A 15,364-nucleotide genomic window follows, 5' to 3' on the forward strand; every position below is an offset into this window, starting at 1 on the left:
AATTCTACTTAAGAGAAACTATTGGAGTACAAGAATGAGGCTTGGAACACAAAATAGACTACAGTATTTGATCACCAGAATGAGGCTTGAAATATACTTTGCAATAAACTATTGCAGCACTAGAATGAGGCGTGAAATATACTTAGGAGAAACTATTGGAGCACCAGAAGGAGGCATGAAATATACTTAGGAGAAACTATTGGAACACCAGAATGAGGCTTGAAATATACTTAGAGAGAAATTATTGGAGCACCAGAATGAGGTTTGGGTTTCACAAAGAGCTGAAAACAGACTGAAGTTTGAAACTCAGAAGGCAAGGTAAATGAGTTAATTCAGATTTAAAATGTTGGTGCACATAAACATTTTAATCACAGTATTGTCGTGTTAAATCTGAACCCTTAATAATCACTGCAAATAAAAATGATGGAAACAAACTGCTAGAGTATTTATTCTGATAATTTTTCTGAAATGCAATATTTAAAATTTCCCAAACTCTGGTTAATGGCATTTTCTATGTATACTTCTCATGGTCTTGTGGGCAGCAGGTAGCTCCCTACTTTCCACAGTTCTCTCTCTGCACATGTTGGTATTCATGGCTCTTCCCCCCCTCCCTACCTAACCCCCAGTGATAGCTCAGTTTTATGTGTCTTAAATGTCTCCTCCCACAGACACACATTCCCATAACATCTTTTTTTCATCCCCTTCCGTCCCTCCCATGGTACACACCACATCTGCCTTTGTCCAGCAATCTTTTGATAGTGCGGCAAGAGGAAATGGTGCAGAGCTGAATATCAAGCTGCATCTTCCTAGGTCTAACTGTTCTTCAAATTGTGTAGGCCCCTATATGGTCATGCAGGTCAAAGAAATAGGACCAAAGGTGCCAGAGGAGAGGAAATTGTGTTGCTGTGTTTCTCCTCCTTTTGATTGCTGCAGGGAAGAAAGCCAAGCTAATAGAGCTGCTGCTGGTACAAAATTATGTGCAGCTGGGTATTTCTGCACAAATTCTTCAGTATGTAAACAGGTCACAAAAATTCAAAACTGCTGACTATAAACTAAAATGCAATGTCTATCAACCAGTTATATCAGATTACCACATTTCTCACCAGCAAAACAAATTTCTTTCTTTCTAGAGCTATCAGAAGCGGCACAAATACTGTCTGGTAATAATGATTTTTTTTAACCTTTTTAGAAAATTGTGCCATGACACAGACTTTTGTGAAACATTCATGTCGGCAATTGAATAGCGGACAGCTTTTTGAGATAAGTGAGCAATGCAATTTAATTTATTTCAACGTTATAAGAGATTCTTTGCAGTATGAAAATAGTTTGGAGCCGATGAGGAAGCTGGTAGCAGAAATAGAGGCTCGGTGAAAAATATTTTGATTCACTTGAGTGCCGCTTCTGATAGCTCTAGAAAAAAAGAAAGTCAGAAATGTGGGAATCTGATATAGCTGGTCAGAAATGTGGGAATCTGATATAGCTGGTTGACGGACATTGCAGATTGTACAGAATTCCAACAAAAGTATTATAGCCTCATGTAATTATATTTCATCCATGGTTGTCTGTGTACCATATCTCTGTGATTACCATTAAATCCAATTTAACTTCATTTATTACTACTTCTGCATCTGAGTTTTCTATTTCCCATACTATGGACATTATTATATGTAGGTTTCTAGGTGTCCGTTTCTGTAGAACTGTTTTAATATTTTACTCCCCTGAGGGTTTTGTGTACCTTTTGACTGTTTTGTTCTAATATCTGTTGTTTTTGCAAGATTTTTAATTTTACACAGTACTTTGCAAATTTGGGATGAAATCTAATTGAGAGAATTTTTTTTTTTTTAGATATAATTTTCTGGCACTCCTAAAGCTAACATTTCTGGAGGTAAGGATGGTTCCAGCTGCCCCTACTCGCTATTTTTGCACTGCTGGCAAAGGCATGGAGCATTTTGTTGCTCAGGAAGTAAAAAACAAACTTTCTGCAAAGGAGGTGAGGATCTTTTTAGAAATCTGAGAAAGTCTATTAGCTACCTTTTGATTCTTTAAGTCGGGACCTTTGCTGTTCTGTCACTTGAATAGCTGCCTATGTTATTGGTTCCAAGTGATATCTGTCAGCTGTCTATTCAGCTGTGAAACTATCTAGTTTTACTTGAGCCAACCAGCACAAGAACTTAAGCATTGCCATACTGGGACAGACCAAAGATACATCAAGCCCAGTATCCTGTTTCCAACTGTAACCTATCTAGGTCACAGTACCTGACAAGATCCCAAAAGAGTTTAACAGATTTTATGCTGCTTATCCTAGAAATAAGCAGTGGATTTTCCCAAATCCATCTTCATAATGGTTTATGGACTTTTCTTTTAGGAAATTATCCAAACCTTTTTAAACCCTGCTAAGCTAACTGTGTTTTTTGGTTGGTTTTTTTTTACCATATTCTCTGGCAACGAATACCAGAGTTTAATTACATGTTGAATGAAGAAATATTTTCTCCTTTTTGTTGTACTAGTAGCATTTTTGCATGCCCCTATATCCTAGTAGTTTTGGAAATGGTAAACAAGTGATTCACATCTATCAGGCCTTCTTTAACAAAGGCGCACTAAGCGTTTTATCACGGATTTAGCGCTCGCTAACCGCTAATGCGTCCATAAGATAACATGCACACATTAGTGTATTGCTTGTGTTTAGCATACACTAAAAAGCTTAGTGCACCTTTGTAAAAGAGGGGGTCAGTATTTTAAAGACCTCTGTCATATCTCCCCTGAGCTTTCTCTTTTCCAAACTGAATGGCACTAGCTGCTTTAGCCTTTCCTCAAAGGGAAGTCATCCCATCTCCTTTATCATTTTTGTTACCCTTCTCTTAATTCTATTATATCTTTTTTGAAATGAGGTGACCAGAATTGCACACAGTATTTGAGGTTCAGCCACACCATAGAGCGATACAAAGGCATTATAATATTTTCATCTTTGTTTTCCATTCTTTTCCGGATAATTCCTAACATTCTGTTTGCTTTCTTAGCTGCCACACACTGAGCTGACACCTAGATCCTTTTTTTCTGGGCAATGACTCCTAATGTGGAACCCTGCATCAATATAGCGATAGCTTGGGTTGCTCTTTCTCCCAAGCCTCACTTTGCACTTGCTCACATTAAACAGTATCTGCCATTGATGTCTCACAAGGTCCTCTTGCAATGTTTTACAATCCTTTTGCGACTGAACAATTTTGTGTCATCAGTAAATGTAATTATCTCACTGGTTATTCCCATCTCTAGATCATTGATAAATATGTTAAAAAGCAGCAGTTCCAGCACAGACCCCTTGGGAACCCTATTTACTTTTTTTCCATTGAAAATATTGACCATTTAACTCTACTCTGTTTTTTGTCTTTCAACCATTTCTTAATCCATGACTTTCTAATTTCCTCAGAATTTTTTCATGAGATATTTTGTCAAATGCTTTTAAAATTCATATACACAATTTTGACTGACTCACCTTTGTCCATATATTTATTCATCCCTTCAAAGAAATGTAATATTTCTCTCAAGTGACTAAATCCATGTCGGCACAGGTTAAGTGGTTTACCTATGTAAAGGTTTTCACAGCGATTGCCCTCTATGTGAAGTGTGCCTTACTTTTGTTATGCTAGAAGCATGCACTTCTCCAGCTTACTGATTTTATATTCTGCAAATGTGTTCGGTTATAGGAGTCTGCAGATGGTTGACATTCCTCAAAATTATTCCCAAAATAACTTAGGTTTCAGAATTTCCAGTGAAACTAGATGGGAAGTGCTTGCATGTGTACACCTCAGGATGATCTGCCATTAATAGTGTTTTTTCCTCCTTTTGTCAGGTGGAGCATTCCTCTGGAAAAGTTTTCTTTACAACTGATTCAGATTTACACAAACTGCAGTCTCTGAAGTCTGCGGAACGATTATTTTTACTGCTGAAAAAACTGCCTCCACTTTCTCTTCCAAGGAATAAAGGTACTGATATTGATAAAGTATTGACATTTGTCTTTTGCATTTCACCAACATGACTACAGCAGGAATGGCCTAACTCATGATGGGATCATTTTTTCCATGGCAAAAGCAAAGGATATATGAGTATTTATGCTAATTTTGTTAAAACTTTACAGTCCTGCTGCCCAATGGTAACATGTCTGCTAGCAGAAGTATAATGTAACAAGCAGGTCTTGTCAAAATATATTTTGTAAAAATTATCCTCTTCTAAAGCAGTATAAAGCTTTATTTATGCAATTTCAATAATAAGCCAAGTATAAAACATCTTTGTTAAGAATTTTTTCTTTTACAATATTAGAATTCAGTATAAGAAGCTATAATGTTAATTCAGCCAAATTCAAAAGTTTATGGCTTGCCCGATATGTTTGATCATTGGTTATTAAAATGTATAATGTTGGGACATGGGATGAACCTGAACTGCTGCTATTATGTCGCAAGTTTGCTTATCACAAGAAAGAGGCTTCCAACTGGTATAAAACAATGCAACTACTTAGAACGCATGGCATGATGCCATAGCAATGGTTTTGGATAATGATTCCGGCGAAATAGCTGGTCTCTGCCATATAAAAGCACATGTTCTGCAGCCTTATACCAATCCTCCTATTTCCTACTGCACTGAGCTTGTTGGACACCTCTTAAAATGTCAAAAATTCATTAAAAAAAACAATTAAAGTTGTCAATAGGAACATTAAAACATAAGATCTTTGAGTGCCCTTTCTTGAAAGATTACTGGTATCAGATATGGAACCACATACTCTCTATAGTTGGCATCTCAACTCCACTGTCTTATTCATGTCTCATCACGAGCATTAATGCATCTTATTTGTTCTTGTCTTTGGAGATGTCTCAGCTAGTGCAGTTACTCATATTAATTCTTATAATCTTTGCAAATTGGAAAGATTTTTCCAATGTTTCTTACCATGAATGGTGGAACACTGTTTTTCTGTATGCCCGCTATAGAAACATGATGGCAGATAAAGGCCAAATGGCTCATCTAGTCTGCCCATCCGCAGTAACCATTATCTATTTCTCTCTCTGAGAGATCCCACATGCCTATCTCAGGCCCTTTTGAATTCAGGCACAGTCTCTGTTTCCACCACCTCTTCTGGGAGATTGTTCCACACATCTGCCACCCTTTCTGTAAAAAAGTATTTCCTTAAATTACTCTGGAGCCTATCACCTCTTAACTTCAACCTATGCCCTCTCATTCCAGAGCTTCCTTTCAAATGAAAGAAACTCGACTCATGTGCATTTACATTACGTAAGTATTTAAACGTCTCTATCATATCTCCCCTCTCCCGCCTTTCCTCCAAAGTATACAGATTGAGATCTTTAAGTCTGTCCAATATGCCTTATGACGAAGACCACATGAAAGAGTTGCAGTTGAACATAAAAACTCAACCAAACGGTTTGAAAAAAATGTGGGCCCCGTTGATCACCAACCTAGAATCCTCTCGCCTATTTGCAGTTTCCAGTGAGCTAGATCATCATATTACACCACATCACACAAAGTATAAATAATTATTACACAGTCTTGAACTATGTCACAGATGTATTATATGTATTGACAATCCACAAATGAGGCTTAAGACACGATGACACTTGTGCTATTTTTTTCTTATCTTGCACACGTCTCACCTGTTTGTTTGTTTGTTTATAAGATTCTTTTTTAATTTTGTTATTATTACTTTGTTATTCATTGACTGCAACTACTTTATGCTGTACATTTGTACCTGTAATTGGCCAATGACTATTTGTAAGTTTAAAACTTTAATAAAGAACATTGAACTAAAAAAAAAAAAAAGTATAACAATAGGTTTTATTTCATTTTACTTTATTTCTGTGAAATAAATGAAGCTCCAATGCAGTCACGTTTAGAGCGCTGGCTCTGCTTCAGGGTGCATTTTTCTTTGCCATTCCTGACACAGGGCTAGATTCATTAAGCAAACCGATTGTGTACCGATCGGTTTGCGACCCATTTGTTCCCCACTAACTTTCCTCCCGATCCGATCAGCACTCGATATGATCCGCAAATGCAAATGAGGGAAATGGCATGCAAATTTTGGAAGGCAGCAATTCACTAAACAATTTCTCCAACACCGATTGGGCTTGCCAATCTGAAAAGAAGCGAAAGCTGAAGATCAGTCGCTTCTATCCTTGCCGACTCTCCTGCCCTTTAAAACCACGGGCTTTTTTATATATTCTGCAAAACACATTGCGAGCCCATAGTTTAACCCGACAGTGCCCCCCTCCCCGAACCCAAAAAACTGCCCCCCCCCTGCACTGAAGTGACCTCCCCACCACTGCCCGCTGCCACCGATGCCCACCCACCCCCTTCCCGCACGCAAATGAATATGGCAGGATGGGTGCCAACTTCCTCCTGCCATCACAAACCTGGCCGGGCCCGGCCCACCTCCCTCCCCGTACCTTTAGTTAGACCAGCCGGGCCCACCCCCTCCCCATACCTTTAAAAACATTGGGAGCAGGAGGGGTGCTCAGTCCCTCCTGCTCCAGGCCTCCGACGAGGACGAACTGCGGCCTTAGGCCCCTCCCTGTGCATCACATGATTCACCTGATTGGCTTAGGTGCCTCGGGCTCCTCCCTTGGAAGGGGCCTGGGGTGCCTCAGCCATTTAGGGACTTCCTTAAGGAGGAGTCTAAGGAAGTCTCTGGCCAAAAACAATGGCCAATCAGGGACTTCCTTAGACTCCTCCCTAAGGAAGTCCCTTATTGGCTGAGGTGCCCTAGGCCCCTCCCCATGCATCACATTATGCACCGGTGCGTGGCCTTAGGCCACAGTTCATCAGAGGAGGAAGAGGCCTGGAGCAGGAAGGACTAAGCCCCCTCCTGCTCCTAACTTTTTTAAAGGTACAGGGAGGGAGGTGGGCTGTGCCCGGCCACGCCAGATTTGCGATGGCAGGAAGGAGTTGGCATCCCTCCTGCCTTTTTGTCTTCGGCGGGGCTATTTTTTGGGGGGGGGGGGTTCGCGAGGAAGGAAGCACTATGTCGGGGGGACTTTTTTTTTTTAATCGAGCAGTTATTTTGCATGTGTAATACACACAAAATATCTGCCTGATTAAAAAAAAAAAATTTAAAGAAGCCCTGACAGCAGTGACAGGAGGCTGCTTCTCCTGTCACTACTGTCAGGGTCTGCCCCGACTCAATCGCTTTTGAGTCAGAGTTTGCATGCAAACTTGATAGTGAATCAACCGCTGTTTTAAAATAGGCCAGGAATCGGCCAACAGCGATTGACTCACTGTCCTTTAGTGAATCTAGCCCACAGTCACTACTTTCAAAGTAGTGATTGTGTTGGTGATGTTGAAAGAACGAACACCCTGAAGCTGTGCCAGGACTCGAAATGTGATCAGGATGCTGCTTCCTTTGTTTCATTAAGAGAGGTTTTATTTCACTTTATTGTTATATACTTGAATGGCAAATAATGAAACATATACTGGACAAGCCATAAGCTTTTGTATGTAGCTGAATTAGCATTATAGCCCTGATGGTCAATTTCTTTTTTCTGGACAGATGTATTGTATTGACTACTGGGAAGGTGCTGTTGTGAATTGTTTACATTTCATACACCTAGTTTGGATGTTGGTGTATTGGTTTCCTTTTGTACTGAACACAATACATAGACATCTGCAATGCACATATCCCAAAGCTAACGTATTCCTTATAATAAATTCAAAATAAAACACTTTTTTTCCCCTATTTTTGTTGTCTGGACTCTTCCTTCACTCCCCTCTACCCTCTCTCTGCCTTCCCTATCTCCTGTTATTCAGTATTGTCCCCTCCATCTCCAGGGCCAGCTTTCCCTCTGTGGCATCTCTCCCTCCTCTTATGCAGCTTCCTGTTGCCACCTCAGCAGAACACACAGAGGGAAAGCGCTGAGGCAGGCAGTAGGCAGCATATTGAAGTTACATGGAAATACGTACTTTTAAAACAAATAGGAGGAAGTAATTTTTCACTCAATGAATAGTTAAACTCTGGAATTTGTTGCCAGAGGATGTGGTAACAGTGGTTAGCATATCTGGGTTTAAAAAAGGTTTGGACAAGTTCCTGGAGGCAAAGGCCATTATCTACTCCTGAGATAGACATGGGGAAGCCTTTGCTTGCCCTGGGATCGGTAGCATGGAATGTTGCTACTATTTGGGTTTCTGTCAGGAACTTGTGACCAATGCTCCCTCTGAGGATTGGCTGGGTGCGTGCAAATTTTATCTCATGTGAGCAGCAAATTCTAAAATAATTTTTTTTCGTGTGAGCAACAAGTTTTAAAAACCAATAATTTTCCAGATTAGAAGTATTTTTGTGAGCAACACTGCTAGAATTTATGAGCAATTTCTCATGTGCTCAGCTTACAGGGAGCATAGCTTGTGACCTGAACCGGCCACTAGAAGAAACAGGTTACTGGGCTAGATGAACCATTGGTCTGACCCAGTATGGTTATTCTTATGTCCTTAAAATCGCTGCTGCTGTCGGAGATCCCTGTAAAGAAAAATATGTTTTGGGGTTTTTTTAATCAAATTTTCCAACTACAATTGTGCATACAAATAATTCATGTACATATAATATTACAAGAAAAGCACAATAAACTTACATATAGTAACAAACAATCATTTTCCCCCATCCTCCCACCTATTAATCAAGAAAATAAATACCCAGAAGAAACTATCTAAAAATTCCCCCTAAACAATTCAAGTACAAACCCCTCCCCCCTCCCTCCCACCCTGGATGCTGGGACTATGGATCATTTATTATACTATTGTCCCTTGATACTTAAATTTTGGAGATCTATCTGGGATCAAGTGAACATTGGAAAATCCAGTGGCATTGACGTATGATACCATCCTATTTTGTACGTTAATGAGAGTTAAAAGTCATAGATCTGCTAGGAATAACAAACTTCTCTTTGTAATGACAGGGGTTGCCATACAACTTATTTTGAAGAATTGGAAGAACTGGGATAGGTTAAATTACACTTTCTGATGGGAATCCCTTTGTTATACTTAAAAAAAAAAAAAAAATCTTTATTCGTTTTCATATCTTACAACAAGTGTATATAAAGATCCAAGATGGCGTCTGGCTGACGTGCTGAGATGCCGCTCTGAGGATTTTTCTTAAAACAATTTTCAAATAACTCGCAAGTGGTTCTTTTACTTACCCGATGCCTAAACGGAGGGGCCGTAGCACCGCTGGTGCCTCGCGGCCCACGGCCACCCCCGCGGCTGGAGACATCGGGGAACTCATCAGGCGGATGCAGGGTATTTTTTCGGCGTCGGAGGGAGGCCCGCAGAGGAGTAGCGGCGTCAGTGAGGCCGTGGAGATTCCTCTGGGATTGGAGACATCGTTGAGCCCCGACGTTAGGGCGCCGCCCCCGCAACCTCAGCTAAGCAGCTCTCCAAGGGGTAAGGTAACCCCGGAGGTCGGGGTCTTGTCTTCCCCTGAGGCAAGTAGTCCATCACAGAGCCTGCTGACAGGAGCTCCTATGGATATGAGCTCCTTTGAAGAAGCTGAGGGGGAATCATCTGAGAGGCGAGTTAACCTTCAGGGACAGCGTAAAGTTATTCAACTGGACGGTGAGCACTATGACATTTCTTTACCTGTATTTTCTTTGGAAAAACCCTCAGAAGTAACTCTGGACTCACTATGGGATCTTATGGCCGGACTAGTGAAGACCATAAGTCCCAAACTTCAGTTAATTGAGGGGAAATTATCTCAACATTCTACTGAACTTAAAGAGTTGAAAAAGGATATGACTGCCTCTAATTTCTTGGTTCAAAAGCTTGAACAGGACATTAAATCATCCAAACAACTACAGGAATCTTTAATGAAAGACAATATCAATCTTAGAAGAAAAATGGAGAACTTAGAAAATAACTCTAGATACAATAACTTAAGAATCATTAATTTTCCTAAGCTTCCACTGACACCTCCTAGAGAAATGTTTAAAAGATATTTTCTTGAAGTTTTGGGGGCCTCAGAAGATTCATTACCTCCTTTATCACGAGTCTATTATTTACCTAATAAGATTAAATTACCAAAAAAGCCGTCGGATCAAGGACTATTGGATGTATCAGAGTTATTGGAAAAATCAGATAAAGAGGTTGTAGAACCGAGCACTTTGATTATAACAGTAGCTCTCTCTATTGATAAAGTATGGTTGTTAAAACTGTTCTTTAAAAATAGACAGAAAGAATTTATGGGTTGTAAAGTGCAGGTATTTCCTGATTTATCACGAGAGACGCAAAGGCGTCGTCGTGAATTTCTTTTGTTGAAGCCAGGTGTTATATCTTTGGGTGCTACTTTTTATTTGCGACACCCTTGTAAATGTATAGTCCATCACCGATCAGTTAAATATGTTTTCTTTGAGCCTAATTAGTTGACTTCTTTTTTAGCGCTCTCCCGATTGGAGGTAGAAAAATCATGAGCTCTATGACTATAGGATAATCCCAGCAATCAGCCTTCCAGCTAACTTTATGAAAGAGTGTACATTAAGTTCAATTCTTTAATTTTGGCTTTATTGTATAAGAAATCTTGGATCCAATTTAGAGGACTTGAGCATTTTAGTTAATATATGATTTAATGTTATTGGAATGTTTCTTGCTTTATTTAGAATTGCTAATTTGCTTTCTGTACAAGGTATTCTTGATTATATGATTTGAAAATCAATAAATATATTTAAACACAACAAGTGTATAATATTCAATCAAAAAATTTTTTTTACAAATCACTTGACATTCTTACTTATAATCATCAAATCATAAAAAGAATCCCTCCCCACCCATCCCATCCATTATTAATAAACCAATTAAAATAAATATCATATATCCCAATCCCACCCTACTTAAATCATTATTGTTATACTTTTAAAATGGAGCATCTGATGGCTATACAGCAGGGAAGGTACAGGAAATTTAAGAGTGTTTGGGAGCCGTTGACTAAATTTTGTAAGGAATGATAACTGACTTTATTTTACTGAAAAATATGTTTTAAGGGAAGGAGAGAGAGGGACTTGGACAAGGGGAAGGAGGAGAGATGCTGGATCATGGGGATTAGGACAGCTGCCCTATCCCCCAAGCCTGCCCTGTGTATAGAGTCAGATTTTGTGGAGCAGTGAAGTTCAGAACTACTGTAACGATCCTTTCCCATGAACAGTCTGAAGTTTTCCTGTACCTAAAAATAAAATGCAAAAAAAAATTAAAAAATATCCTCCCAATTTGGTTTGTTTCTTAGGATCTGGCCAGGATGACGGTAGCTAGGCTACTACTCGTAGGCAACATCTACACGAGAGCATTCTGTTTTCCTTCCTCCTTCCAGAATGCCTGGGAAGAGAAGAATCTGTTGCCCTGCAGATAAATCTTTTCAGTTCATGAGAGGAATGTTCTGTCTAGTCTAGCCTGAATGCAGACAAACATGTGGAGAGGCATTTTCAACAGAACGTCTATGTCTGAGTTTGGATGTTTTGGAATAGACGTCCAGAAATCCAGTAGAGAAACTGTTCATTTGCAAAACTGCAAGATGTCTATCTTTTATTGTTTCAAAATAAATTATCTAGACATTTGGGCCCTTAGTATGTCTATCTTTTTTGGCCATTCTTGAATATAAAGACATCCACATGAAAAACACACAAAAGCAAGTTTTCTGACGTCCAAGCAGCCAGCATTCTTAGCAAACTGTCACTGACTGCTGAGCACAGCAGAGGGGCACTCTAAGATGTACTGGACTGAATGTCATATTAAAAGTCCCAGGTAACTTGCTTATATTATATGGTGAGTCTCCGAAAACCCACCTGTACACCACAACAATAGCCGTTATACCTGCTGTCATCTTTATGTAGGTACAGTAGGTTTTGGAGAGCTCACCAAAACCTACTGTACCTGCATGGGGGTTCATGCCTTAATCCTTCCTGGTCAGTTTGGGCACCTTTTTAGCATTTAGACACTTTTAAAACAGATCTAGCTCCAATCGTCTTAAAAAAGCCCTGGATGTTTTTTTAAAGGTTTGATTATTCCTGTAGAGCATCCAAAACCTACCCAAAACATACCTCTAACACCCCCTTAAAATTTAGATACACTGGAGACAAAACAACCAGAAAGACATCTAGAAAGTCTGTATTGAGAATACTCACTTGGACATTTTGACTAGTAAGTTGTCCAAATGCCAGTTTATGCTTTCTTTTGGATGTGTTTCTTTTTTGAAAATGAGCCCCATTGACTCTAACTACAGACTGTAGTCTTGGTTTTGTTGCATCCTCCATTTTGGGTGATCGAGACTAATTCTAGGCATTGCCACAGGATTGTGGTCATATTTCTCTGCAACTCTAGTTAGTGGCAAACATAGCTATCTTGTATAGAGTGCTTATTTTTCATCCTTTGCAACAAGTTAATTGTCTTTCTAATGTGAAATAGAGAATGACACGAAAACGGTGATACTGAAACGGTGACAAAAAAAAAGGTCACCACAAGTACGGGGACAAGACCATTCACCATCCCATGGAGTGGTGAATGGTCTTGTCCCAGCAGACAAGCATGTGGTCCAGGAACCCCCTCTATCACGCCAGCTATCTGTCCGGCCATGCATCTCCCTTCCCCTTACCTTCTCTTTGTGATAATTTCGCGTTGTATTGCAGCCGGAGCCTTGAAGTCGCGTTGCATGTGGCTGCTGGAAAAGTCTCCTCTGATGTAACTTCCTGTTTCTGGTTGCATCGGAGGAGACTTTTCCAGCAGCCAACACGACACAACCTCAAGGCTCCGGCTGCAATACAACGCAAAATCGCCACAAAAAGAAGGTAAGGGAGATGCATGGCTGGCCGGCGGGAGGGAGCTGCAGGACCACGCGAAGGGTGCTGGGGGTGGGGGGATGGACCGGAGAAGACGCTGAAGCAGCCTGAAGGGAACTGGGGAATAAAGAGAAGGGAGAAGACGCTGGGAAATGGGGAAGAGACAGTGGAGAGAAGATGCTGGGAAATGGGGAGGAGAGAGTAGGGTGAAGACGCTGGGAAATGGGGAAGAGAGAGTGGGGAGAAGACGCTGAGAAATGGGGAAAAGAGAGTGGGGAGAAGACACTGCGAAATGGGGAAGAGAGAGTGGGGAGAAGACGCTGGGAAATGGGGAAGAGAGTGTTAGAGGAGAAGCTTCCACACACACACAAACACGTGACTACACGAACATTCCGGCAGCTTTCAACAAGCTACTCAAACCTTAAAACGCACCGTGAAGGTAAGTGGGAGGGAGATGCACGGACCGCACGAGTGGTGCCAAAGGCAGTGAGGTGGCGAGAGGGAAGGGTGGATGCTGTGAAGACGGGGCGGTGAAGGGGATGGTGGGGACGGGGCGGTGAAGGGGATGGCGGGGACAGGGTGATGAAGGGGACGGCGGAGACTGGGCGGTGAAGGGACGGTGGTCCATTGACAGGGCAGTGATGGGGACAAATTTTTTCCCCGGGTCATTCTCTAATGTGAAATTCAAAGTAACTGTTTCAGATACTAGGATGTACTAATTTGATATTATTTTTCCAGGAAGGGGACTGTACAAAATTAAACAGTATGTTATCGGAGACCCCTGCTGTTGGCTGGACGCTCTTTATGTTTGGCAGAATCTTCAGGGGAAAGGATTTAAAGAAGAAAATCCACATTTCTTAAAGAGAAACACAGAGCATGCTCAGACAAGTCTTGCTTATAAAAAAAGGAAGGAAGATAAAACAGATTTAGAAGCTGAAGATTACCATCTTGACAATCAGATTGTAAGCCCTCTGACATGTGAAGATGATGGAAATAGGTCAGAAAAGACCTTTCCAGGAATGCCAACTCGGAACCCAAAAGAGATGCCAGTGGCAGACATGAAACAGCACTGCATCAGTTTCAGAGTCTCTTGCCGATGCAGCGGGACCATTGCAAAACATTTCACTGCGCAGGTAGCTAGTTCTAAAAAGAAAAATGGTTTCAATATCCAGAATTGCTTTATTTTGTGTGTCTTGTTTACTGCCAATAACTCACCGGTACAGGAAGCGCAGTCTTATTCTAGTAGTTTGAAGATGTATCTTGTGAATCGTAGTGTAAGAATCCAAAATATTCACTTTATTCCTAAAACATCATGAAAATTTTGCATCACAGATAATTTCATTGAAGTTTATCATTTTTTAGAGCAAAGAAATCGGCTTCCAATGTATTCAGTTTTTTAAAAAAATATTCTTTATTCATTTTTAAAACTTACAATAAGTGAAATAGCATATAGTATCAATTTGTACATAAGTACATAACTTAATATCTTATTAAAATCTAATTCATATCACATATCCCTCCCTCCCCATAATCAATAACCTTCTTCAATATAAGAACAAATAAAATACCCCCTCCCCTCATTATTTGCATTAATAAAAGAACCAAAATACCCACCCTCCTCCCCCCACTTTGGATGCACATATTCAAGGGGAAAAATGATATTCAATCTTTACAGTATTTTGTTAATGGCTCCCAAATATCCTAAAAATTTCCTAAAATTCTCCTGCTGCATAGCAATTATTCTTTCCACTTTAAATATATTACATAGGGATTTCCACCAAAAGCTATAATTCAATTGATCCCAATTTTTCATGATCTGTTCTATGGCAACCCCTGTCATAATGAGTAATAGCTTATTATTCTTGGAATATAAATTGGCTCTTGGCCCTCATTGATGTGCCAAATAACACAGTATCATGTTAATGCCACCAGATTATCTAACAATTTATTTATTTGTCCCCATATTGATTTCCAGAAAGCAAGTATTTTATGTATACTGGAATTGTGAAACTATAAAAATAGAGATTATAAAAATTCAGGCCTAACCAGTTTTGAGACTGATGTCAAATGCACTAAACTTTCCTGCAAAGAGATTTCATAGAGACAAATTGAATAATGAGACAACTATCACTTAGGGTCTTCAGTAATTGCTCTCTCCAGATGACACTCCTCTGTCCCTGAGATAATACTTTCCTTCTTCCTTGTCATACTATTTAATGAAGATGTTGTTTCTCTGCTTCATGGCCCCTGACAGAAACACTCTTTCCCTGAGGGGGACATTAAATCTCAGCCTCACCAAATGATGATGCTTTTACATACTAACATAAAAGTTGTCATACTGGGACAGACCGAAGGTCCATTAAGCCTAGTATTCTGTTTTTAAAAGTGGCCAGTCCTGGCCACGAGTACTTGGGAAGTTCACAAAAGAGTAAAACAGATTTTATGCTGCTTATCCTAGGAAAAACAGCATATGGACTTTTCTTTTAGGAAATTATCCTTCTTCTAACTGAAAACTCCTGAGCAGTTGTCAATACTTTTTCTTTCTTTTGAACCTGTCCTTTTATCTT

The 15,364-nt window shown here is 40.0% G+C and overlaps 1 protein-coding gene across 3 annotated transcripts in view; it reads left to right on the plus strand.

The window, feature by feature from the left end:
* Positions 1–201: 201 nt before the first annotated feature.
* The window catches only part of THUMPD2 (THUMP domain containing 2), a 67,392-nt gene continuing 52,229 nt past the window's right edge, over positions 202–15,364 (plus strand). For all 3 annotated transcript variants that reach the window (XM_033939655.1, XM_033939653.1, XM_033939654.1), the window contains exons 1-4: positions 202–318; positions 1,846–1,990; positions 3,848–3,980; positions 13,536–13,930. In XM_033939655.1, coding sequence (XP_033795546.1) covers positions 1,892–1,990; positions 3,848–3,980; positions 13,536–13,930 — 627 coding nt within the window. In that variant the 5' untranslated portion in view covers positions 202–318; positions 1,846–1,891. The remainder of the gene's footprint in view (positions 319–1,845; positions 1,991–3,847; positions 3,981–13,535; positions 13,931–15,364) is intronic.

The sequence above is a fragment of the Geotrypetes seraphini genome, chromosome 3 (genome assembly GCF_902459505.1).
Source record: "Geotrypetes seraphini chromosome 3, aGeoSer1.1, whole genome shotgun sequence".
Taxonomy (NCBI): Eukaryota; Metazoa; Chordata; class Amphibia; order Gymnophiona; family Dermophiidae; genus Geotrypetes; species Geotrypetes seraphini.